General features: G+C 38.6%; 1 protein-coding gene across 1 annotated transcript in view; it reads right to left on the bottom strand.

Annotated features, from left to right (window-relative positions):
- The window catches only part of WDR70 (WD repeat domain 70), a 274,164-nt gene that overhangs the window by 157,108 nt on the left and 91,623 nt on the right, over window positions 1-25,433 (bottom strand). Inside the window, exon 9 of the mRNA XM_065905250.1 lies at window positions 8,258-8,334. Within this exon, the coding sequence (XP_065761322.1) occupies window positions 8,258-8,334 (77 nt within the window). The remainder of the gene's footprint in view (window positions 1-8,257; window positions 8,335-25,433) is intronic.

Genomic DNA, 25,433 nt, shown 5'->3' with positions numbered 1-25,433 from the left:
TTTGGCTGTGTGATGCAGCCTGTGGGATCTTAGTTTTCTGACCAGAGTTTGAACCCAGGCCCCCTGCATTGGGAGCACAGAGTCTTAACCACTGGACCACCAAGAAAGTTCCTCTAATTAATTTTTTAATGAAGTTATGCTTCATGTAAAATTTCTATTAAATGCTTTAAAATACACAGACATTTTAAATTACACACAGTGAAAATAAAATCAAAGCTATTAATTTTACAAATGCTGGTAGCTCTTCGAAAACAATTTAAAAAGCATTAGATAAAAGGATCAAAGAACTGAATCAGGTAAAAACAAAGTCAGATAGTGTAGACACAAGATCTAAATGGTTTAAGACCTTGAACCATCATGAGGAGTAACTAACATAAAATGTTAGCTTCAGGTGTACAACATAAAGATTCAACATTTGTACATACTGCAAAGTGATCACCACCACAACTCCAGTTAACATCTGAAAACAATATTATTTTCTGTTTCTATAAGGCGATCACCAAAAAAGAACCAATAGGAATATAAATACCACCTTACTTATTTGGCAGCATGGGCAATACAGAACTCTGCCCAGAATCAGAAAGTAAGCAAGAAAAAGTCTCCTAGCAGCCACAGATGGCAAAAATTAATGTGCTTAAAAGATAAAACTCATATGTTACATCAACTGCTTGTTCCTTCTGCACAAATTCTAAAAAGCCACCCTAGCCCCAGCCCACAGCTTAATAGAAGTAAAAAAATTGCAGAGAGAAACTGAGGTACTTAGACAGATCACCATACCAACATTAGCAAGAATAACAATTAACAGAAAGGGAAAATTAACGAAGTAAAAATAGCAGTCAAAGAACTCAAAAAGCTATAAAATAGGCCTGCACGTACCAAGACTTTTCTAACGCATATTATATACCATGATGTAGCAACTTATAGATTATGAAGATGTTAACACTTATGTATTCATAAGTGTTTTAAATATAATTCATAAAGAAAGCTAACTTTTTTAAGTTTCAAAAAAAACTTTAAATAGAAAAAAACTCTTTGGATTACAGAAAAGTTTAATTTTCTGAGATCCATGTATAAAAATCAACATTCTTTGGATAATTTTATTATAATATTTATGTTATAAACAATAAAAATCAAGTCAAATATGCCTAGCAGCATTTCAGCAAAAGCCTGTAAAATTCAGGGGTGTATTACCAGCTCAAGGATATGATGAGTGGTGGAGTTCTAAAGTTCCTCTTGGTCTGGAAAGTGCATGCTCTTTCTATTATGCCTTGCCAAAATTGACTAAAAGAATTTAATTGGTGAAGTGCATCATTACAAGCTGCAACCAAATTTTAAAAATAATTGCAATTTACTGAATCCCACTGTAAAAATCATTTACTAGTGGCAATCTTCTTTCCCAAAGTATATTCCTGGGAACATTATGCCCAGAGTGTAACAGGTGTTGTTGGCTGTAGGACAGAGAGGGAGTTGTACCACTATGTCTAAAAAAATGCTGATTTCTTTTGTTAGTGCATTTTTCAGGGTCTTTACCAGTATTTTTATCTGGAAAAGCTTGAAAGCTACAAAAAAGTTAAAATTAATACAATAAACACCCATATACCTTTTCCAACGAACACCATATACCCTAACATTCATTTTGTCACATCTATATTCTCAATATCTCTCTTTTCCATATATATATATACATTCATATATACATACACACACACATACAAATATATACAAATACACTATTTCTGTATACCATTTAAAAGTAAGTTGCATATCTCAAGACACAAGGCATCTAAATTTATCAGCTGGTATCTTCTAAGAACGAAGATATTCTTCTATATAATCATGATTTTATGTAGCATGAAGCAATAATATCATCTGTATCAGTTAACAACTGTTATATAAGAAAACATTTTCATTTTATTTATGATGTATAATAAAACATTTTCAAATTTTAATGACTTAAAATAGCAGGCATACCAAGCAATATTGAGGATAAAGAACAAGGCTAGAGGTATAAGTCTTCCAGACTTCCAAACAATACTATAAAGCTGCAGTGTGGTACTGGTAGAAAACAGACATATAGATCAATGAAACAGAAGAGACAGCACAGAAATAACTCATACCTATAGTCAATTAATTGTCAACAAAGGAGGCAAGAATATGCAATGGAGAAAAGACCATCTCTTCAGTAAGTGGTATTGGAAAAGCTGGACAACTGCATGTAAGTCAATGAAGTTATAATACTCCCACCATACACAGAAATAAACTCAAAATGGCTTAAAGACTTAAATATAAGACAAGACACCATAAAACTCCTAATAAGGAACATAGGCAAAGCATTCTCTGACATAAATTGTACCACTGTTTTCTTAGGTCAGTGCCCAAGGCAAAAGAAGTGAAAGCAAAAATAAACAAATGGGACTTTAATTAAACTTAAAATCATTTGCACAGCAAAGAAAACCATTAACAAAATGAAAAGACAACCTGTAGACAGGGAGAAAATATTTGCAAATGATGGAACCAACAGGTCTTAATTTCCAAAACTTACAGAGTCCATACAGCTCAGTATTAAACACACAAAAACCAAACCAAAAAGTGGCAGCAAACCTAAATATAGAGATTTCTCCAAAGAAGACATAGAGATGGCCAATAGGCACATGAAAAGGTATTCACCATTGCTAATTATTAGAGAAACGCAAATCAAAACTACTATGAGATACCACCTCATGTCGGTCAGAATGGTCATCATCAAAAGGTCTACAAATAATAAATGCTGTAGATAGTATGGAGAAAAGGAAACCCTTCTACACTGTTGGTGGGAATGTAAATTGGTGCAGTCACTATGGAAAACAACATGGAGGTTCCTCAAAAAACTAAAAATAGAGTCATCAAATGATCCAACAATCCCATTCCTGAGAGTAAATCCAAAGAAGACTCTAATTTGAAAAATTACAAAAAAGAAAAAGAAAAATTACATGTACCCCAATGTCACAGCAGCACTATTTACAACAGCCAAGACATGGCAGCAAGATAAGTACCCATCGATCTACGAATGGATAGAGAAGATACGGTATATATACACAATGGAACATGCTGCTGCTGCTGTTGCTAAACCACTTCAGTCGAGTCCGACCCTGTGCGACCCCATAGATGGCAGCCCACCAGGTTCCGCCGTCCCTGGGATTCTCTAGGCAAGACCACTGGAGTGGGTTGCCATTTCCTTCTCCAATGCACGAAAGTGAAAAGGGAAAGTGAAGTCACTCTTGTGTCTGACTCGTCCCGACCCCATGGATTGCAGCCTACCAGGCTCCTCCATCCATGGGATTTTCCAAGCAACAGTACTGGAGTGGGTTGCCATTGCCTTCTCTGCAATGGAATATGACTCAGCCATTAAAAAAGAACAAAATAATGCCATTTGCAGTATTAATAACATGGACAGATCTAGAGATTATCATACTAGGTCAACTAAATCAGACAGAGAAAGACAAATATCATGTGATGTTCCTTACATGTGGAATCTAAAAATGATACAATGAACTTATTTACAAAACAGAAACAGGGACTTCCCTGGTGGTCCAGTGGCTAAGACTCAGTGCTCCCAATGCAGGAGGCCCAGGTTCCATTCCTGGTCAGGGAACTAGATCCCACATGCTGTGACTAAAGATCCCACTGAGGTGCAGCCAAATTTAATAAATAAAATTAAAAAAAAAAAAAAAACAGGCTCACAGATGTGGAAAACAAAGGTATGGTTACCAAAGAGGAAAGGGGAGGATAAGGAGGGATAAATTGGGATTAGCAGATACAAACCACTACATAAAAGACAGATAAACAACAAGTTCCTACTATCCTAGGAAATCGTATTTAATATCTTGTGATAAACTATACCAGAAAAGAATTTGAAAAAAAGCATAAATATAAATATATATATATACACACACATACATGTATAACTGAATCACTTTGATGTACATCAGAAACTAACACAACATTGTGTATCAACTGTATTTCAAAAAAATAAAGAAGCAAAGTTTTTAAAAGTTAAAGAAAAAGCAACAGCAAACATATGTGACTGTTTATGTGTCTACCAGTTTGGGGGGTGGTTCTGTCCTACCCGAGTTACCTCATGTGTCTGTGATCAGCTCTGCTAATCTAGGTTGGGGGTCTCTCACAAATCTGGGGCTTGGCTGACTGCAAGCTGATCTAGGATAGCCTCAGCTGGGACAATTCAACTTGCCTCCACCAGATCCTTCATCCTCCAGTAGGGTTAGAGCTTGATCAGACAACAATGCTATGGTGTCAGGCAAGTGCAAGCGTAAAGTACTCTTAAGAAGCCTATGCTCAGAAATGGAGGTAACAAGTCACAACAGATCTGAACAAATTTCTCTGTGATGCAAACTTCTGAGTAAGCAATGGAAAACTTGCAAGGTGGAAGCATCAGATTCATTGCTGAGTGGCAACTTGCTCAGTACCAATTCTGTACATTGCATCACTTGCATTCTCACTCTGTACACTACTATAACTCCAATTATAAAATGCTTCCCTATCAGATTATATAAATTCACAAAGAGAAATGACTTCCTCTGGATAAGTAAAGCATTTTCATCTTCATTACCATCTGGTTTTTGTTAACATTTACTTCCAAGCATAATGTTGTAAGCTCTGCTTTACTGTCTGTATTTCATTCCGGTAAACTTGGGAAAACCGAAGAGACTGCCATATTACTCTCTCTCTCCTTTTATTTCATTTCTAAATTGAAGTAAGAATATGATCCCAGAACACGATCCTGGGATCATGTTTCACACTGAAACTCATAAAACTCAGAAGCAAAAGCACTAGCATTTCCAACTCACATTCAGAAGAAACATCCATAATTTAATTTGGTGTATGAGGCCAGAACAAAATGCTGAGTGCCCCCTTGGAATAGTTCCTCAAAAATGCTGATGCCTCACTCCTCCTGGATCTAGACATACTTGTAACTTGTGCTCCTTACATGAATGGCTGGGACTGGCCCGCCAGGGCTCCCCCTGTCCTCCTACGCTGCTGACAGCCAGAGCCTGGCAAACATTCACTGCGTGCCCACACTAAATACATAAAACTGTGACAACACACAGGGGCTGAGGTGGATAACTGTATCGAGAGGCTCTCTGTACCATGGCTATACTATCCAAAAAATGTATTCTCCCAGATGCCCAAAATGAAGAGAAGGAAGGAGAAATAAAAGGTGAATGGGGAAAGGGAGGAGAAGAGGATATTATTGATATGAGCTCAGTGAAGTCTGATAAAATGATCCTAGTTTAAATCCTAAATAATCCTTAATAAAAGGGAGTGAAGTTTGAAAGATGTGCAGTTGATATTTTATCTCTTTGTCCTGCTCACAATATGGGGCTTCCCCAGTAGCTCAGAGGTAAAGAATTTGCTTGCAGTGTAGCAGAAGCAAGAGTCACAGGTTTGCTCCCTGGGTCGGGAAGATCCCTGAAGGATATCATGGCAACCCACTCTAGTATTCTTGCCAGGAAAATCCCACTCACAGAGCAGCCTGGTGTTAAAACATTCCTATTGATTTTGACTTTCAATAAAGTTATGGTACAGATCTCATATTCTTTGATGACTTGCCTTGTGACTACATTAAAATATTAGCCCATTATACCTTAGCCTCAACACCTTATATGGTGTAGAATCTGCCTTCTTCTCCAAATTCAATTCATATCATTCTCACCTTTCCTAACAACCAACAAAACGTCAGTCCAACTGGACTTTCTGTCCCCCAAATACGCTGTATTACATTCTCTTCTCAAGGTCTTGAAATACGCTGCTATTTTGGCCTGGAAAGCTCTTTTCCCTCAGGATGCCTTATGTGCACGGTATCTCAACTAAAATATCACCTCTTCCAAGGCTTTCTCCACGTATTTTACACACTTCTGTCCTCTATCCTTTTACTTAATTTTACTTTATTCTTCACAGTTATTACTATACAAAACAATATTAATTGACTAGCGTCTCTATACCATGTCTACCTCCCAGCACTCACCTCCCCTTGAATGTAAGTCCTAGGAAGGCAGAGACCTGGGTCACACAGGGTGCCTGACACCCAGTGCACACACTGTATTTGTTGACTGATCTAAGTATCCGGACCGATCTCCTACAGCTTAGTCTGTTGCTAATTACTATCCTCAAGGGCCAAGGAGAAGTCAATCAAACTGCAGACCATCTGAATGTATTAGTGACAGGTTTCTCTAAAAAGTAGTAAAGAATCTGTATAATTGGAGGGGGAGGGTCCCTAAGGTTAAAGCCCATTTATCCTTTTATACAAACTTTTTGACAAAGAAAGCCCAATTTGTACAGTGTAAAAAGAAACTGGAGCACATTTTCAAATGTAAAATATACTGGTAAGTCAGTGACTTGGGCAGGGGATGAAAGAATTGTTCTTCCAAAGAATGAGACAAACTACATTTTACACCCAGTATAATAATGTCATGGCCTAGAACTTTATCCATACCACGTAGAGGATAAAAAAAGTTAAATAGGTTTCAGGTTTCTTTACACCCTATTCAAAACCATTTAAAGGTTTATTCTGAATTGCAATTGCTGGCCTCAAAACATGTAACACTCAAAGTTTCTCAAACTTTTTTGATCATGGATGTCTTTCTTCAGACAACTAATTTATGTATACTCAAAATCCATTTGGGGAAAGCTTCTGTAGCCCTCATAAAAGTTATTGTGTTAGCAACTATTAGAGTCACCATTCAGCATCATCCTTAATAGTTCTGAGAACAAGATGTTTTCTGTTTTTCCAATGGCTTTTATTCAGCTCAAGTTTTTAACCAGAGTAGCTTAGATCCTCTGTGTTTTTTACTTTCTTCCAACATTAACATCAATCTACATATTTTCTTTTCTTACTATACTGTATAAAGTCTCTAAATAGTTATAGGAATCTCTGTCATGCTTCCTATTTAAATGCAAACAGTACGCCAATGTATAATAAAATATTTACTTTAAATTTTGGTAAACAGCTTTTATCAGTCTTCAGTAATTTCTTCCTATTCCTAGAACTTTTACTGGCAAAGATTACTAAATCCTATCGAATCTCAATTTTATTATATAACAAAATCATATGATTCTTCATCTCTAATTTTTTAAATATTGAATTATATTGAAAATTTCTTAATGGTAAAATTTCCTAATTGTAAAATATCCTTGGATTCCTAGGATAAACCTTACTGGACCATGGAACATTATTAATTCAGATTAGGTGCTAAATTTGTTTTCCTAAAGCTAAGTAAAGAACATGACTATAAATACACATAATTTAAGTATTTGGAAAGATAATAAGATAAAGATAAAAGGAAATAACTATATAATTCTATTTGCCATAAATTTTAACCAAATGTACTATCCTGTCTCAGTCACATTCTGTATATTCTCAATTTTTAATTCCTTTTAGATCGACTTATTTTCTAAACTGCACAATGAATGTGAAATTATATCTTTTGTCTATTAAAGATTAATTCTAAGAAACATAAAATATCAAAGAATATGAATAGCAGTTGTGAAAGGCAATGACGTAAACTACAAATATCAGAAAACAAAAAGATGAAAAACAAAATAGCCTAAAAGCAAAGACATTCTTTTTTATCTAAAATATAATAGTGTTTCACCTAAATAACACCATATAAATGTTTTTATTTTTAAGATTTTTTCACTGCAATTTTCTCTGTAGTATTACAAATAACTCATTCTTGTAAATTACTCAACACCAAAAATGAACCATATAATGTAACAATATAGGAAAAAGCTGTCCAAATATTCCCTGTTATATTCTTGAATCCTAAGCCAACAAATATAATTCAAAAGAATCTTAATAACCATTTAATCAATTTTTTCAGTTATTACTACCAAAAACCATCATTTAAGCAACAAATGTATATAAGCTATTAGATTCAGATGGCAATCAGCCTTTACTATAAAAAGTAACAAACATCAGAGTCATTTGAGTCCACTTAATAGCATCAATCGATCGATCCACTGTGCTCCCTAATAAACTCTACTGGAATTCATACCAGCTCTCATTTTTACAGCTTTCATACTTATTTAAGAAAACCTGTATGTCAGCTGAATTCAAGGTAAAGTTGAGAACAAGAATATATAAACATAAGGATTCTTAATATCCTATCTCTTACTTTACTGGCAAAACTGCTACAATATAAATGTTAAAGTAAATACTGAAATACAAGAAGTTATCAGATGAATCATCAACAATACTCACGCATCATTTGAGCAAGTCATAAATTCTCCCTTTATTTTGGGATGCCATGATCCAGTATGAAGCATTGCTGTGTGACCCTTGAAAAAAAAAAATAGAAAGAAAGGAAAAAAATCCTTAAAAAATGTAAAATAAACAAACTGGCCAAAAGTTGACATATTGTGCTTAAAAGTAAAACTTTTTAGTCCTCTCCAAGGCTATTATTTTAATTACAAGCTTATATTATTTGTTTTATTTCATAATATGCTTTATTTCATTTTGTTTATTTTAATTTTAATTCACCATGTAACCCCTTCTCCCCAGGAATCAGTACAGTGCTTATATACAACAGATGCTTAGAAAGAAAAGAAAGAGAGGGGAAAATGACAGCTTCTTTTTAGGAAAGAAGTAAAAAGAGAATTCACAATAAGAAAGACAATGGGAAAAAGTCAGTGGGAAAGAATTAAGGAGAATAGGAATTATTACAGGTAAACAAGACAAAAGCAAGAGGATGGCGGAGGAGGGGAATTTCCACTTATTTAAAATGTGTATGTGAGAAAAGAAAAAGCATCTTTAAAATGATTCAGGAAGATTAGCCCTACTAAGCATGGAGCATGATATAAAAACACTGTAAATAAAACAATGTGATGTTGGTATAAAAACTGATATACTTACAAAATCCATCACAGAATATATATTTCAAACACAAAACACACATACACGCACTCACACATTTCCCTCCTAGGTAGCAAAGTAAGTTAGAGTGGTCTCATACAATAATGCAGGTTCAAATAGGGCAGAAAAGAGCCTAATACTTTTTAGTGTAATAATAGCAAGGCCTCTTATTCTGAAAGGGTCCAAAACAAAGCTAAACTCAAAGGAGTAAAATGTGTATATCTAAATGACTTAGAAGGAAAACAACTGTAGCTCTTTGAAAAGACTGAATTGGAACTGGAGTACCCACACGTAGGCCTGGAGATCATCTCTTGTCCAAGCTGCCCACAACGCCTCAATCATATCTGGTGAACTCCTGACTTTCTGCTCTTGCTAACAAGGTACAAATAGTGACCAGAGATCGGGATCTCTTCCTGCAGTAGGAAAGAACAGACTGAAGAAGTGCCTAGAGAGACTAGACAGAAAGTTTGAGATTCCACTTTCCCTTCCTGAGCTGAATATATATATAGTGAACTATCAACTTTGACATTTCCATTTGCATGTAATAGGCATTTCAAACACAACAGGTTGACAGAGTAATCTTGATTCTTTTTTTAAAAAAACTTTTTCTTTTATATTGGAGTAGAGCTGGTTAACAATGTTGTGATAGTTTCAGGTGACTAGCATAGGGATCCAGCCATACATATACATATATCCATTCTCCCCTAAAATCCCCTCTCATCCAGGCTGTTACATAACATTGAACAGAATCTTGATTCTTACTCCCCACTTCATTTGCAATAAACTTCTTTCCTAGTTGCTAAAGCTACAAACTTGAAAAGAAAGTGTTAGTCACTCAGTCGTGTCCGACTCTTTGCCACCCCATGGACTGTAGCCCACCAGGCTCCTCTGTCTACAGAATTCCCCAGGCAAGAATACTGGAAAGGGTTGCCACTTCCTTCTCCAGAGGATCTTCCCAATCCAGGGATCAAACCCGGGTTTCCTGCGTTGCAAACAGATTCTTTACCATCTGAGCCACCAGGGAAGCCACAAACTTAGAAGTAATCCTTAAATATTCCAATAACCATAACCCCTAAACCCTCCTCCCTCTATACACCCAGATCCAATCCACTAGCTAGTCCTGTCAGTTCAGCCCCAAACACATCTCAAACCTATCCACTTTTTTCCTTTTCCACTACTACAACTCTTCTATGAACCAATATGTCTCTGCATCAGTTACTATGCAGTATGATAGACCTGTTACTAATCTCTACTTTTACTTTTGCCTAATGTGCTCTACAAAGCAATCAATATAGTCCTTTAAAAATATGTTTTTAAAAATGCCACTGCTTTTTATCCTCCACTGGCTTTTCAACCTCTTTAAATAGTGCACAAAAACTGACATTTTCCACCCCAGCTTTCTTTACAACTTCACTTACTTTGTGCTCCTTCTTACCAAAACTCACTACACCTCACTGGTCTTTCATTTCCTGATACATGACGCTCTTTCCCCACATCAGAGCCTTTACACATGCTTTTCTGTTTGCTAGAAAGCTCTTTTTCTGCTTCTACATGACTGACTTCTCCTTACTCTTTCAATTTCATTTTACATGCCACTTATACAAGTAAGTACTGTCTGACCCTCTAGCTAAATGAATATTGCTTACTCCACTCTTCTCGATCAGAGTACCTGTCCATTTCCTTGATAACACTCACCATAATTTGTAATGCTATATCTATTAAGTTCTTGATTATTGACACTGTGTTAATTTTTACATATTAAAAAAAAATAAGGATGGAAGAAATCTAAAACAAAATAAACAGAAACAAGTGAACACCACTGCATTTCAAATGAATAACAAATATACCAAAAAGACAAAAAGAAGGTAATAACCCAAGAAACTACAAACCCTGTAGTGGGTTGAATGGTGCCCCACCGAAAAATATATGTCTACATCCTAATAGCTGAAACCTGTGAATGGATCTTATTTGGAAAAATAACATTTTCAGACATAATTAAGGATCTCCGGATTGTCTGGGTCAGCCCTAAATCTGATAACAAGTATCCTCAAGTATCCTTATATCTATCCTCAGAAAGAAGAGAAGACACAAAGAGGAGAAGATGGAAGCAGAGACTGCAGTTTCATAGCCACATGCCAAGGAATGCCTAGAGTCACCACAGGCTAGAAAAGTCAAGAAACAATTCTCCCAAAGCCACTGGAGGGAATGTGGCCATCCAATACCTTGATTTCAGACTTCTGGCCACCAAATTTTGAAAGAACAAATTTCTACTGTTTTAAGCAAGTAACTGTGTGCTAATCTGTTACAGTAGTCCTTGCTGCTGTTGTTTTAGTAGCTTGCTGTAGCTTGCCAGGCTCCTCTACCCATGGGATTTTCCAGCCAAGAACACTGGAATGTGTTGCTATTTCCTTCTCCAGGTGATCTTTCAAACCCAGGAATGGAACCAGGATCTCCTGCATTGGCAGGTGGATTCTTTATCACTGACCCACCAGGTCCAATCACAATGGTGTGATCACTCACCTAGAACCAGACACGCTGGAATGAGAAGGCAAGTGGGCCTTTGGAAGCATCACTACTAACAAAGCTAGTGGAGATGATGGAATTCCAGATGAGCTGTTTCAAATCCTGAAAGACGATGCTGTGACAGTGCTGAACTCAACATGCAAGCAAATTTGGAAAACTCAGCAGTGGCCACAGGACTGGAAGAGGTCAGTTTTCATTCCAATCCCTAAGAAAGGCAATGCCAAAGAATGTTCAAACTACCACACAATTGTACTAATCTCACATGCTAGCACTAATCTCACATGCTAGCAAGGTAATGCTCAAAATTCTTCAAGCAAGGCTTCAGCAGTACATGAACTGTGAACTTCCAGATGTTCAAGCTGAATGTAGAAAAGGCAGAGGAACCAGAGATCAAATTGCCAACGTCCATTGGATCACTGAAAAAGCAAGAGAGTTCCAGAAAAACATCTACTTCTGCTTCACTGACTTTGCCAAAGCCTTTGACTGTGTGAATCACAACAAATTGTAGAAAATTCTGAAAGAGATGGGAATACCAGACCACCTGACCTGCCCCCTAAGAAATCTGTATGCAGGTCAACAAGAAACAGTTAGAACTGGACATGGAAAAACAGACTGGTTCCAAATCAGGAAAGGAGTACATGAAAGCTATATAATGTCACCCTGCTTATTTAACTTATATGCAAAGTACATCATGAGAAACACTGGGCTGGATGAAGACAAGCTGGAATCAGGATTGCTGGGAGAAATATCAATAAGCTAAGATATACAGATGACACCACCCTTACGGCAGAAAGTGAAGAAGAACTAAAGAGCCTCTTAATGAAAGTGAAAGAGGAGAGTGAAAAAGCTGGCTTAAAATTCAACATTCAGAAAACTAAGATCATGGCATCCAGTCCCATCACATCATGGCAAATAGATGGGGAAACAATGGAAACAGTGAGAAACTTTAGTTTGGGGGCTCCAAAGTCACTGCAGATGGTGACTGCAGCCATGAAATTAAAAGACACTTGCTCCTTGGAAGAAAAATTATGACCAACCTAGACAGCATGTTTAAAAGCAGAGACATTACTTTGTCAACAAATGCCAGTCTAGTCAAAGCTATGGTTTTTCCAGTAGTCATGTATGGACATGAGAGTTAGACTATAAAGAAAGCTGAGTGCTGAAGAAGTGATGCTGTTCAACTGTGGTGCTGGAGAAGACTCTTCAGAGTCTCTTGGACTGCAAACCAGTCCATCCTAAAGGAAATCAGTCCTTAATATTCATTGGAAGGACTGATGCTGAAGCTCCAATACTTTGGCCACCTGAAGTGAAGAAATGAGTCATTGGAAAAGACCCTGATGCTGGGAAAGACTGAAGGCGGGAGGAGAAGGGGACGACAGAGGATGAGATGGCTGGATAGCATCACCAACTTGATGGACATGAGTTTGAGTCAGCTCCGGGAGTTGGTGATGGACAGGGAAGCCTGGCGTGCTGCAGTCCATGGGGTCGCAAAGAGTCGGAAACAACTGAGCGACTGAGCTGACTGACTGACTGAGCCACCAGGGAAGCCCTATAGCAGTGCGGTGTACATGCATGCTAAGTCGCCTTCAGTCTGTCTGACACTGTGCAAGCCCAAGGGCTGTAGCCCACCTGGCTCCTCTGTTCATGGGATTCTCCAGGTAGTGTGTTGCCATGCCCTCCTCCAGGGATCTTCCCAAACTGGGGATCGAACTCGTGTCCGCCTGCATCTCCTGCGTTGCAGGTAGATTCCTTACTCACTGAGCCACCTGGGAAGCCCACGGCAGTCCTCCTAGAAAACTAGTAATACATACTCTCAGTCTGAGGACCAAAAGAACTGTAAATGAATATGGCATTCCAGTTAATATATTTGTTCCTTATTTGCAAACAGTATGCATTTACAATTCTAAAACTGCTTTCAATATAAATGAAGATTTAAGCAAATGAGGAAATATGTTGGTGATAATAGGAGCTGAGTTTCTAGCTGTTGGAGAAGGGAGTTACTAAATTGGCAAAGGCTAATAGAGTTTTGCCAAGAGAACGCACTGGTCATAGCAAACACCCTCTTCCAACAACACAAGAGAAGACTCTACACATGGACATCACCAGATGGTCAACACGGAAATCAGATAGATTATATTCTTTGCAGCCAAAGATGGAGAAGCTCTATACAGTCAGTAAAAACAAGACCGGGAGCTGACTGTGGCTCAGATCATGAACTCCTTATTGCCAAATTCAGACTTAAAATGAAGACAGTAGGGAAAACTACTAGACCATTCAGGTATGACCTAAATCAAATCCCTTATGACTATACAGTGAAAGTGAGAAATAGATTTAAGGGACTAGATCTGATAGACAGAGAGCTTGATGAACTATGGACGGAGGTTCATGACATTGTACAGGAGACAGGGATCAAGACCATCCCCATGGAAAAGAAATGCAAAACGGCAAAACGGTTGTCTGAGGAAGCCTTACAAATAGCTGTGAAAAGAAGAGAAGCGAAAAGCAAAGGAAAAAAGGAAAGATATTCCCATTTGACTGCAGAGTTCCAAAGAATAGCCAGGAGAGATAAGAAAGCCTTCCTCAGTGATCAAAGCAAAGAAATAGAGGAAAACAACAGAATGGGAAAGACTAGAGATCTCTTCAAGCAAATTAGAGATATCAAAGGAATATTTCACGCAAAGATGGGTTCGATCAAGGACAGAAATTGTATGGACCTAACAGAAGCAGAAGATAGCAAGAAGAGGTGGCAAGAATATACAGAAAAACTGTACAAAAAAGATCTTCACGACCCAGATAATCACAATGGTGTGACCACTCATCCAGAGCCAGACATCCTGGAATGTGAAGTCAAGTGGGCCTTAGAAAGCATCACTACAAAGCTAGTGGATGTGATGGAATTCCTGTTGAGCTATTTCAAATCCTGAAAGATGATGCTGTGAAAGTGCTGCACTCAATATACCAGCAAATTTGGAAAACTCAGCAGTGGCCACAGGACTGGAAAAGGTCAGTTTCATTCCAGTCCCAAAGAAAGGCAATCCCAAAGAATGCTCAAACTACTGCACAATTGCACTCAACTCACACGCTAGTAAAGTAAAGCTCAAAATTCTCCAAGCCAGGCTTCAGCAATATGTGAACCATGAACTTCCAGATTCTCAAGCCGGTTTTGGAAAAGGCAGAGGAACCAGAGATCATATTGTCAACATCCATCGGATCATTGAAAAAGCAAGAGAATTCCAGAAAAACATATACTTCTGCTTTAATCACTATGCCAAAGTCTTTGACTGTGTGGATCACAATAAACTGTGGAAAATTCTGAAGGAGATGGGAATACCAGACCACCTGACCTGCCTCTTGAGAAACCTGTATGCAGGTCAGGAAGCAACAGTTAGAACTGGACATGGAACAACAGACTGGTCCAAATAAGGAAAGGAGTACGTCAAGGCTATATATTGATTTCACTTATATGCAGAGTACATCATGAGAAACGCTGGGCTTGAGGAAGCACAAGCTGGAATCAAGATTGCGGGGAGAAATAACAATGACCTCAGATATGCAGATGACACCACCCTTATGGCAGAAAGTGAAGGTGAACTAAAAAGCCTCTTGATGAAAGTGAAAGAGGAGAGTGAAAAAGTTGGCTTAAAGCTCAATATTCAGAAAACTAAGATCATGGCCCTGGCCCCATCACTTCATGGCAAATAGATGGGGAGACAGTGCAAACAGTGTCAGATTTTATTTTTTTGAGCTCCCAACTCACTGCAGATGGTGACTGCAGCCATGAAATTAAAGACGCTTGCTCCTTGGAAGAAAAGTGATGACCAACCTAGATTGCATATTGAAAAGCAGAGACATTACTTTGCCAACAAAGGTCCATCTGGTCAAGGCTATGGTTTTTCCAGTAGTCATGTATGGATGTGAGAGTTGGACTGTGAAGAAAGCTGAGCGCTGAAAAATTGATGCTTTTGAACTATGGTGTTGGAGAAGACTCTTGAGAGTCCCTTGGACTTCAAGAAGATCCAACCAGTCCATCCTAAAGGAGATCAGTCCTGGGTGTTCATTGGAAGGACTGATGCTGAAACTCCAGTACTTTGGCCACGTCATGCAAAGAGTTGATTCATTGGAAAAAGCCCTGATGCTGGGAGGGATTGGGGGCAGGAGGAGAAGGGGACGACAGAGATGAGATGGCTGGATGGCATCACCAACTCGACGGACATGAGTTTGAGTAAACTCCGGGAGTTGGTGATGGACAGGGAGGCCTGCCGTGCTGAGATTCATGGGGTTGCAAAGAGTCGGACACGACTGAGTGACTAAACTGAACTGAATTGAAACTGGAAAAAGGGGAAGATTAGAATGAACTCTGTGGTGTTTGACAGAAACTGGGGATATCAATACGAACTCATGGTTTTTAATAGGTAGATGTAAATACAGGGGTAAATGTACATTTCTAAATTATTCTCTCGCTTGACATGCTGCAAACGTCTAGAAAAAATAACACCTCAGCAAACGTAGTGAAGAGATCCTGGTTGCCAAATAGCATTCTCCCCTAAAGGAAACAGGGCTCCTTGGAGAAATGATTCTTTCTGGTACTGAGGTTGGAAAAGTACAAGATGAATACAGAATATATGGTTATCTTAAAAAAATAAGGGAGTGTTGCCTCTCTGACATAAATCACAGCAAGATCTTCTATGACCCACCTCCCAGAATATTGGAAATAAAAGCAAAAATAAGCAAATGGGACCTAATGAAAATTAAAAGCTTCTGCACAACAAAGGAAACTATAAGTAAGGTGAAAAGACAGCCCTCAGATTGGGAGAAAATAATAGCAAATGAGGAAACAGACAAAGGATTAATCTCAAAAATATACAAGCAACTCCTGAAGCTCAATTCCAGAAAAATAAATGACCCAATCAAAAAATGGGCCAAAGAACTAAACAGACATTTCTCCAAAGAAGACGTACAGATGGCTAACAAACACATGAAAAGATGCTCAACATCACTCATTATCAGAGAAATGCAAATCAAAATCACAATGAGGTACCATTACACACCAGTCAGGATGGCTGCTATCCAAAAGTCTACAAACAATAAATGCTGGAGAGGGTGTGGAGAAAAGGGAACCCTCTTACACTGTTGGTGGGAATGCAAACTAGTACAGCCACTATGGAAAACAGTGTGGAGATTTCTTAAAAAACTGGAAATAGAACTACCATATGACCCAGCAATCCCACTTCTGGGCATACACACTGAGGAATCCAGATCTGAAAGAGACACGTGCACCCCAATGTTCATCGCAGCACTGTTTATAATAGCCAGGACATGGAAGCAACCTAGATGCCCATCAGCAGATGAATGGATAAGGAAGCTGTGGTACATATACACCATGGAATATTACTCAGCCGTTAAAAAGAATTCATTTGAATCAGTTCTAATGAGATGGATGAAACTGGAGCCCATCATACAGAGTGAAGTAAGCCAGAAAGATAAAGAACACTACAGCATACTAACACATATATACAGAATTTAGAAAGATGGTAACGATGGCCCTATATGCAGGGCATAAGAAGAGACGCAGAAGTACAGAACAGACTTTTGAACTCTGTGGGAGAAGGTGAGGGTGGGATGTTTCGAAAGAACAGCATGTATATTATCTGTGGAGAAACAGACCACCAGCCCAGGTGGGAGGCATGGGTCAAGTGCTTGGGCCTGGTGGGCTGGGAGGACACAGAGGGATCGGGTGGAGAGGGAGGTGGGATGGGGGACCGGGATGGGGAATACGTGTAACTCTATGGCTGATTCATATCAATGTATGACAAAACCCACTGAAAAATAAAATAAAATAAAAAAAAATAAGGGAGTGTTGCAAACATGATGCTGCTGCTGCTGCTGCTGCTGCTAAGTCATGTCAGTCGTGTCCGACTCTGTGCAACCCCATAGATGGCAGCCCACCAGGCTCCCGTCCCTGGGATTCTCCAGGTAAGAACACTGGAGTGGGTTGCCATTTCCTTCTCCAGTGCATGAAAGTGAAAAACGAAAGTGAAGTCGTTCAGTCGTGTCGCAAACATGATGAGAATATGCTAAAAAGATAAAATGCAAATTGGAGGGGCCTTTCACCAGTTAAACCTGGGACAATTAGAGTATCAAAATAAATAATGAAAGTAATGATTGTAAACCATTGTCTAAAATAAGAACCCTTGAAAGCATATTAATAAAGCAATAAATAAGAGAAAGTTCTTCCTTGCAGAATGCTGATTAATAAATATAAATGATGGAAAAATTTTTGCAATCATCAGAGTAATATTCAATAACTGATTCAAACAAAACCATCAATGGACTTTCAAACCAATGGAGGAAAGTCTGATAATGGACAGGATAATGCCATGGTCTCAAGATTTCCCTGCAAATTACATAGCAATTACAAAAAAGGTAATAGCTAGCAACTTTGTACTAAAGAAATTTGGTAGGTATAAGGTACTTTCTGATATGAAGAAGCAAGGAGAGTAAAATATTATTTTGGGGTCAGTCCTTCTAGAAATGCATACCCTGACTCTAATTATGAGGAAAAACAGACAAAATTGAATTTTACATTTTACAAAATAATGTGGGTTATATCTTCAAAAAAACTCAAAGTAAAAGAAGTTGGGGGGTGGGGAGGTATAGGAACTACTCCCAATTAAAGGAGACAAAAAGGCATGATGATCGAACTGATGAGAAAATAATTATGAAGGAGATCATGGAGCTAACTGATGAAACTACTGATTATGGATTAAATAAGAGTATTTTATCAATATTAAATTCATGATTATATAAGAAGATGAAACATTATTAGGAAAACCACACTAAAGAATTTAACAGCACAGGAGCATGATGTTTGCAACTTATTTTCAAAAGTTGGGTGAAATTAAACCACATACATAATTTTTATGTATGTGTGTATGCATATATGCCTAAGTGCCTAAAGGATGTATAAGTAGGGGGGACGAAGGAAAGGAGAGGAGAAGGAGGGAGAGTGTTTGTGTTAGTTATGGGAGAAAGGGAGGAAGAGATGGGGGATAAAGCAATGGGACAAAATGTCAGCAATTGGTGATTCTGAAAAAAAGTATAAAGAAGCTCTGTTTACTATATTTTACAACTTTTCTGTAAATTTGAAATTACACCAAAATAAATACTTGAAAATATATATATATTCTGGCTGCTCTCTGAAAAGTCTGTTGCAGAAACAACAGAGGAATATTGGCTTCCCTGACCCTACACCAGGGAAAGGCCAGTAACAAAGAGGCACAGTGCCTCCTCCCAGGACCCCAAAGCAGCAAAGGCAGCAGCCCCAGTGAGGTAGAACACTTTTAACGTCCCATGCCCTCTACCAGGCTAACATTAGTGACTAAGTCGATCGATCACCTATGGCTTCTCACCACCCAGCAGCATTTGTAGGACAGAACCTTTCTGATAGTCTGTGCTTTACATCGGGATTAGTGCCAGCATGGAGTAGCAGCACTCCCTTCCCCACCAACTCACAGACGCAGCTGCTGAGGGGTGGGCAAAATATGATGTCCCCTTCCCATCCAGCTTTGCCCAGAGGCATACCCAGTTATAGGAACTACTACATAACATAAAAAGAGTTAAACTTCTGGTTTTCCAGCAAGAACATCAGAACAATAAACCTCTGACAACAGAGGGCAAAGGGGAAATTAAGGGCTTAACAAGTAAGAAAGCTAGGACAAAAATATCATTTAAATCTGTATAAGAAGTACTGAGCTCACTGCTGAGGTGAGCTTATATGTGTAACACGTGAAACCTGTCAGAAGCAACTTAAGAAAAGCGCTGAGATCTCGAAACACCGCAGACTACCACCGAGGTTCCACATGACCTCCTGGGTAACAGGCACATGAGACAAACCAGAATAGCATACAAAGGCATAAAGACCTTGGAAATTAAACCTATATTGGAAGTAAAAACAGCTAACATAAGGCAGGTCAGGACATACAGTCTAAAACTAATCAGGTTGACTGTCAGCTAAAAAGAAACCACATATTCACATAAGCAAAAAAAAAAGAAAAAAAAAAAAAACTTCTAGCATTCTCCAGAAGTTTTAGACAGGAGCCTGCATCTCATAATACAATATTCAAAGTGTCAAGAATACAATCCAAAGTTAAACATACAAAAAATCAGGAAAACCTAACGAGGCCTCAAGGAGTAAGGCATGCTAAGTCACTTCCTAGTGTCTGACTCTTTGAGACCCTTTGGACTGTAGCCCTCCAGACTCTTCTGTCCCTGGGGATTCTCCAGGCAAGAATACTGGCAGTGGGTTGTCACGCCCCCTCCAGGGTATTTTCCTGACCCAGGGATCAAACCCATGTCACTTACATCTCCTGAATTAGCAGGCAAGTTCTTTACCAATAATGTCACCTGGGAAGCCCCAGGAAGTAAGATGAAAGATGCCAACCACAAGATGACCCAAAAGTTGGAATTCTCAGAAAAATACTTTAAATCAGTGTTCACAAAAAGGGAAAGCAGATAGTTTTGAAACAAAGGCAAAGACAGACATGCTCAGCAAAGAAAAACTAACTACTTTTTAAGAATGGAAATTTGTACTGAAAAACACAATAATGGAAGTTAAAATTCACTAGAGGGGCTCAACAGTAGAATGGATACATCAGAGGATAGAGTCAGTGAACTTGAAGACAGAGAATTCAATCTAAACAACAGAAGAAAAAAAAAAGAATAGGGAAACAATGAGCAGAATCATAAAGATGTTTGAGACTATATCAAAAGATTTAGTATTCCTGTTATATAAGAGTCACAGATGCAGAAAAATATTTTGAAGAAATAATAGCTAAAAATTTCCAAAGTGTGGTGAAAAAAGTAAACTTACAGATTTAAGAATCCCAGTGAAAGCTAAACAAAATGAACTAACAACAACAATTTTTAATGTAAGACATTTTTAAGGTACTAAGAGAAAAACTGCTGTTATTGTTCAGTTGCTCAGTCATGTCCGACTCTTCACAACCCCAAGGACTGAAGCACGCCAGACTTTCCTGTCATTCACCATCTCCTGGAGCTTGCTCAACTAATGTTCATCGAGTTGGTGATGCCATCTGAACACCTTTCTGTTGTCCCCTTCTCCTCTTGCCTTCAATCTTTCCCAGCATTAGGGTCTTTTCTAATGAGTCAGCCCTTCACATCAGGTGGCCAAAGTATTAAGAGTTTCAGCTTCGGCATCAGTCCTTCCAATGAATAGTCAGGATTGATTTCCTTTAGGATTGACTGGTTGGATCTCTTTGCAGTCCAGGGGACTCTCAAGAGTCTTCTTTAACACCACAGTTCAAAACCATCAGTTCTTTGGCATTGAGTCTTCTTCATGGTCCAATTCTCATATCCATACACGACTACTAGAAAAACCATAGCTTTAACTAGACGGACATTTGTTGGCAAAGTAATGTCTCTACTTTTTAATATGCTGTTTAGGTTAGTCATAACTTTTCTTCCAAGGAGCAGGTGTCTTAATTTCATGGATGCAGTCACCATCTGCAGTGATTTTGGAGCCCAAGAAAATAAAGTCTGTCACTGTTTCCATTGTTTTCCCATCTATTTGCCATGAAGTCATGGGACTGGATGCCATACTCTTCATTTTTTGAATGTTGAGTTTTAAACCAGCTTTTTCACTCTTCTCTTTCACCAAAAGGCTCTTTAGTTCTTTTTCACTTTCTGCCATAAGGGTGGTGTCATCTGCATATCTGGAGTTATTGCCAATTAAATGTACAGAAAATGCACTTTAGAAGCAAAAGTGAAATAGAGACATCCTAAGATGAAAGAAAACTAAGAAAACTTGTCACCAGTAGACCTGCTTAAAAAGAAATGCTACAGAGGGAATTTCCTGGCAGCCCAGCAGTTAGGACTTGGCACTTTCACTGCCAGAGGCCAGGTGTGATCCCTAGTTGGGGAACCAAGATCTCACAAGCCTCACAGCATGGCCAAGCTGTTTTAATTTTTTAAAAAATAAAATGCTACATAAAGTGAAAAATTAATACATATAATTCATTTGGAAACTTTTTAAAAGAATAAAACATTTCAAGAATTATTATTTCAAGAATATCTTTACTATTATTTTTTCTTTTTTTTTTTTTTAATATTATTTTATTAGTTGGAGGCCAATCACTTCACAACATTTCAGTGGGTTTTGTCATACATTGACATGAATCAGCCATATAGTTACACGTATTCCCCATCCCGATCCCCCCTCCCACCTCCCTCTCCACCTGACTCCTCAGGGTCCTCCCAGTGCACCAGGCCCGAGCACTTGATTCATGCATCCCACCTGGGCTGGTGGTCTGTTTCACCATAGAAAATATACATGCTGTTCTTTCAAAACATCCCACCCTCACGTTCTCCCCCAGAGTTCAAAAGTCTGTTCTGTACTTCTGTGTCTCTTTTTCTGTTTTGCATATAGGGTTATTCTTATTTTAATTCTCATTGGTTTATTATTTCAATAAATTTTAACCCAAGGATAATCATGAAAAGAAAGAAAAAGTTGGAAGACTCACACTTTTCCATTTTTCAAAATTAATTACATGTTAATGTTTGCAGTAGCTTTATTCATAAAGCTTTGTTGGCAAAATATGTTTTGCCAATGGGACAGATGTTTAGTGAGAGGGAAAGAAGGAAGTAATGAAGATGTTTCAAGAAGGAGAGAATAATTAACTGTGTCAAACACTGCTGAGAGTTACAGTGTTAGGAGAATTGAGAACTGACCACCAGTTATGAATCACATGATGGCGGGGTGGCATGAACAGGTAAGTGAGTTAGTGTTGAAGTGTGCGTTGGTCGCTCAGTTCTGTCTGACTCTTTGCGAACCCATGGACTGTAGGCTGCCAGGCTCCCTGTCCATGGAATTCTCCAAGCAAGAATACTGGTGTGCATGGGCATTCCCTTCTCCAGAGGATCTTCCCGACTGAGGAAGCGAACCCAGGAATCCCACAATGCAGGTGAATTCTTTACCACCTGTGCACCTAAGGTACTAAAAGATAGTAATTAAACTGCCTGGAAAATAGATTAAAATCTGTAGAATTGTCAGAGATCCCATTCATCTCTTTCCAAAACAGAAATCTGTCTGTCAAGATAGTAATTAAACTGCTTGGATAATAGATTAAAATCTGTAGAATTGTCAGAAATTCCATTCATCTCTTTCCAAAATAGAAATTTGTCTGTCTTTGCTTATTTAAGAAAAAAAAAAAAAAAACTTCTAGTGCCACGCAGTAAATATATGTCTGATCTAGTTTCACTTCGTTAAATGTCTACCTCTGGCCCCAGAAAATAGCTCATGATTTGCAACAAAAGGAACACCTCAATATCCATGAGACATGCCCTGCCCTCAGGGACTTAGATCCTAAACTGCCTTGGCTTCCTCAATCTTGCACACTACTTCACACTTTCATTCTCCCTCTCAGCTTAACTCAGCTCCACCTCCACTGACATCTCTTCCTGGCCCCTTAATTTAATGTGTAGTGGGCTCACCTCCCAGTCAGTTCCTAGTTTACCATCTTCTTCTACTCCCAGACTCAGGAGTCACTACTTCTCAGCACAATGGGCGCTACTTAATCCAGTTCTTTTTTCTTTTTTTGCAGTATAGCTTTTGGGGGGTGGCTTTTTTTTTAATTGGAGGATAATTGCTTTAGAATGCTGTAGTGTTCTCTGCCATACATCAATGCCAATCAGCTATCTATCTATCTATCTATCTATCTATACCTCCTCCCATTTGGAATCTCACTTCCTATGCTTTGTCCTAACAGAAATCCAGCCTATGCAGGTCTTGAAGGCAGGCTCCAGAAGAGAGGTCTTTTACTGATATGTATTGATTAGAGTTGAAATAGCATCTAGAAATATAAAGTATATTTCTAACAGGATCAAAAGAGGATGATCCCTACTACAGAGGACATTAACATAAAACACGATCACCTTAGTCGTTGAGTACACAGAATATGAGCACAAATAGTAAGTTAAACTGAAGAAATACTAAAAGACTATGAATGCTGTTTCTTGTTTGTAAAGACAAGAGTATGACAAAGGCAATGGGAATGTTAAGTACCCTTGTGTTAAATCAGTGACCAAAATTAGTCATAATAGAAAATGAAGTTCAACTGAGGATTCTTAAATGAATCTATAAACAGATTCAGTATCATGGCTCACATTAGTGGAAAAAAAATTTTAAGTGACACCTATTAAAGAACAGTCAGTGATGAAAACACTTTTTCATCAAATAAACTAAGTTTTCTCTCTTTCTCCTTTATCTAAACATAGGCACTCCTAGGGGAAAAAAAAATTTCCTTCCTTTATTTAACAGTCTGGAAAGAGCCTAGTAGAAAGAATGAAGCATCTATTTATTTCTCGTAATCTGCTAGACTGTGCATACAGAGATGACATTATCAAGCCATTATCAATACCAAGACCACTACTGGTTTCATCTAATCCACACGCGCTCATGCACTCACATGCACAGAGGTGTGCTGATCTACAGTTATCAATCCATACCCTCATGACAGCCTCATGACAAAAGCTGTAACAGCTGCCCCACCACAGTGCCACTTGTAGTCACTGAATGAGGTGAGGCTCTGTGACCCGTAAAATGAAAGTACCCATGTTTTTGGCATAGTGAGTTAACTAGCAGAGGCAACTCCTCTGAAGAGAGGAAATGCTTCAGGGAATGTACTATCAGCTTTAATCCAAAAGTTCTCCTTAACTGGAGTCCTTTCATGGCTTCAGAAATCTTCAAACTTCCTAAAATTGTCAGCAAAAGTTTGTGTCGGTATATTTTGCTGGAGAAAATGTTCATAGCCTAATTTTGGGAGTTGGCAACCTTCTTCTCTAATGGACTTGTTTTTCAGTCACTCAGTCATATCCAACTCTTTGCGACCCCATGGCCTGCAACACGCCAGCCTTTCCTGTCCTTCACCTTCTCCCAGAGCTTGCTCAAACTCATGTTCATTGAATTGGTGATGCCATCCAACCATCTCGTCCTATGTCATCCCCTTTTCCTCCTGCCTTCAATCTTTCCCAGCATCAGGGTCTTTTCTAATGAGTCGGCTCTTAGCATCAGGTGGCCGAAGTATTGGAGCTTCAGCTTCAACACGAGTCTTTCCAATGAATATTCAGGATTGAAATCCTTTAGGATGGACTACATAGTAACTATTTTAGGCTTTCTGGGTCACATGGTCTTTGAAGGAACTACTCAAACTCTACCACCATAAGCACAAAAAGCAATCACAGACAACAATAAGTGAACAGGCATGGCTGTGTTCCAGTAAAACTTTTATTTACAAAAACGGTGCAGGCTGGATTTGCATCACAGACTGCAGTCTGCCAAACCCTGTGTAATCCATCACATTCTTAGTCATTCCCTTCTATGAATCAAGGCCTCTGAAACTCAAATCTTTCTAACTACTGAGCAATTTTTAAATACATGTGAAGATACCAAAGAGATAGATTCATTCTTCTTTGATCGACTCAATTCCAATGACCTTTTCTCCAAGATATTGCAGTAGCTCCGACTATAACTAACTTTGTCGACAGATGGATCCTTTTCTGGAATCACGAATGTTCTTTTCAACATCCTAAATTTCAACCAATCACTCAACATAAACCTGAGTGTCCTTTTGGTGTACTTATAATGAACAACTTTTATTCTGGAATAAATCCCTCTTTCTCAGCATTGTATTCCATTCAAACACCTCATGCTCATAAACAGGCTCAAGAACATCATAGCATGTGTGCATACTAAGTCGCTCAGTCATGTCCAACTCTTTGCGACCCCATGGACTGTAGCCCACCAGGCTCCTCTGTCCATGGAATTCTGCAGGCAGGAATACTGGAGTGGGTTGCCATTTCCTTCTCCAGGGGATCTTCCCTACCCAGGGATTGAACCTGGGTCTCTTGCATTGCAGGCAGATTCTTTACTGTTTGAGCCACCAGAGAAGCCTTAAAAAAAGGTTGTGTCCAACTCTTTGCGATCCCA

This window comes from Muntiacus reevesi, chromosome 14, assembly GCF_963930625.1.
Source record: "Muntiacus reevesi chromosome 14, mMunRee1.1, whole genome shotgun sequence".
NCBI classification, from domain to species: Eukaryota; Metazoa; Chordata; class Mammalia; order Artiodactyla; family Cervidae; genus Muntiacus; species Muntiacus reevesi.
The sequence above is the reverse complement of the archived record's forward strand: the minus strand, read 5'-3'. Positions and strand labels throughout refer to the sequence as shown.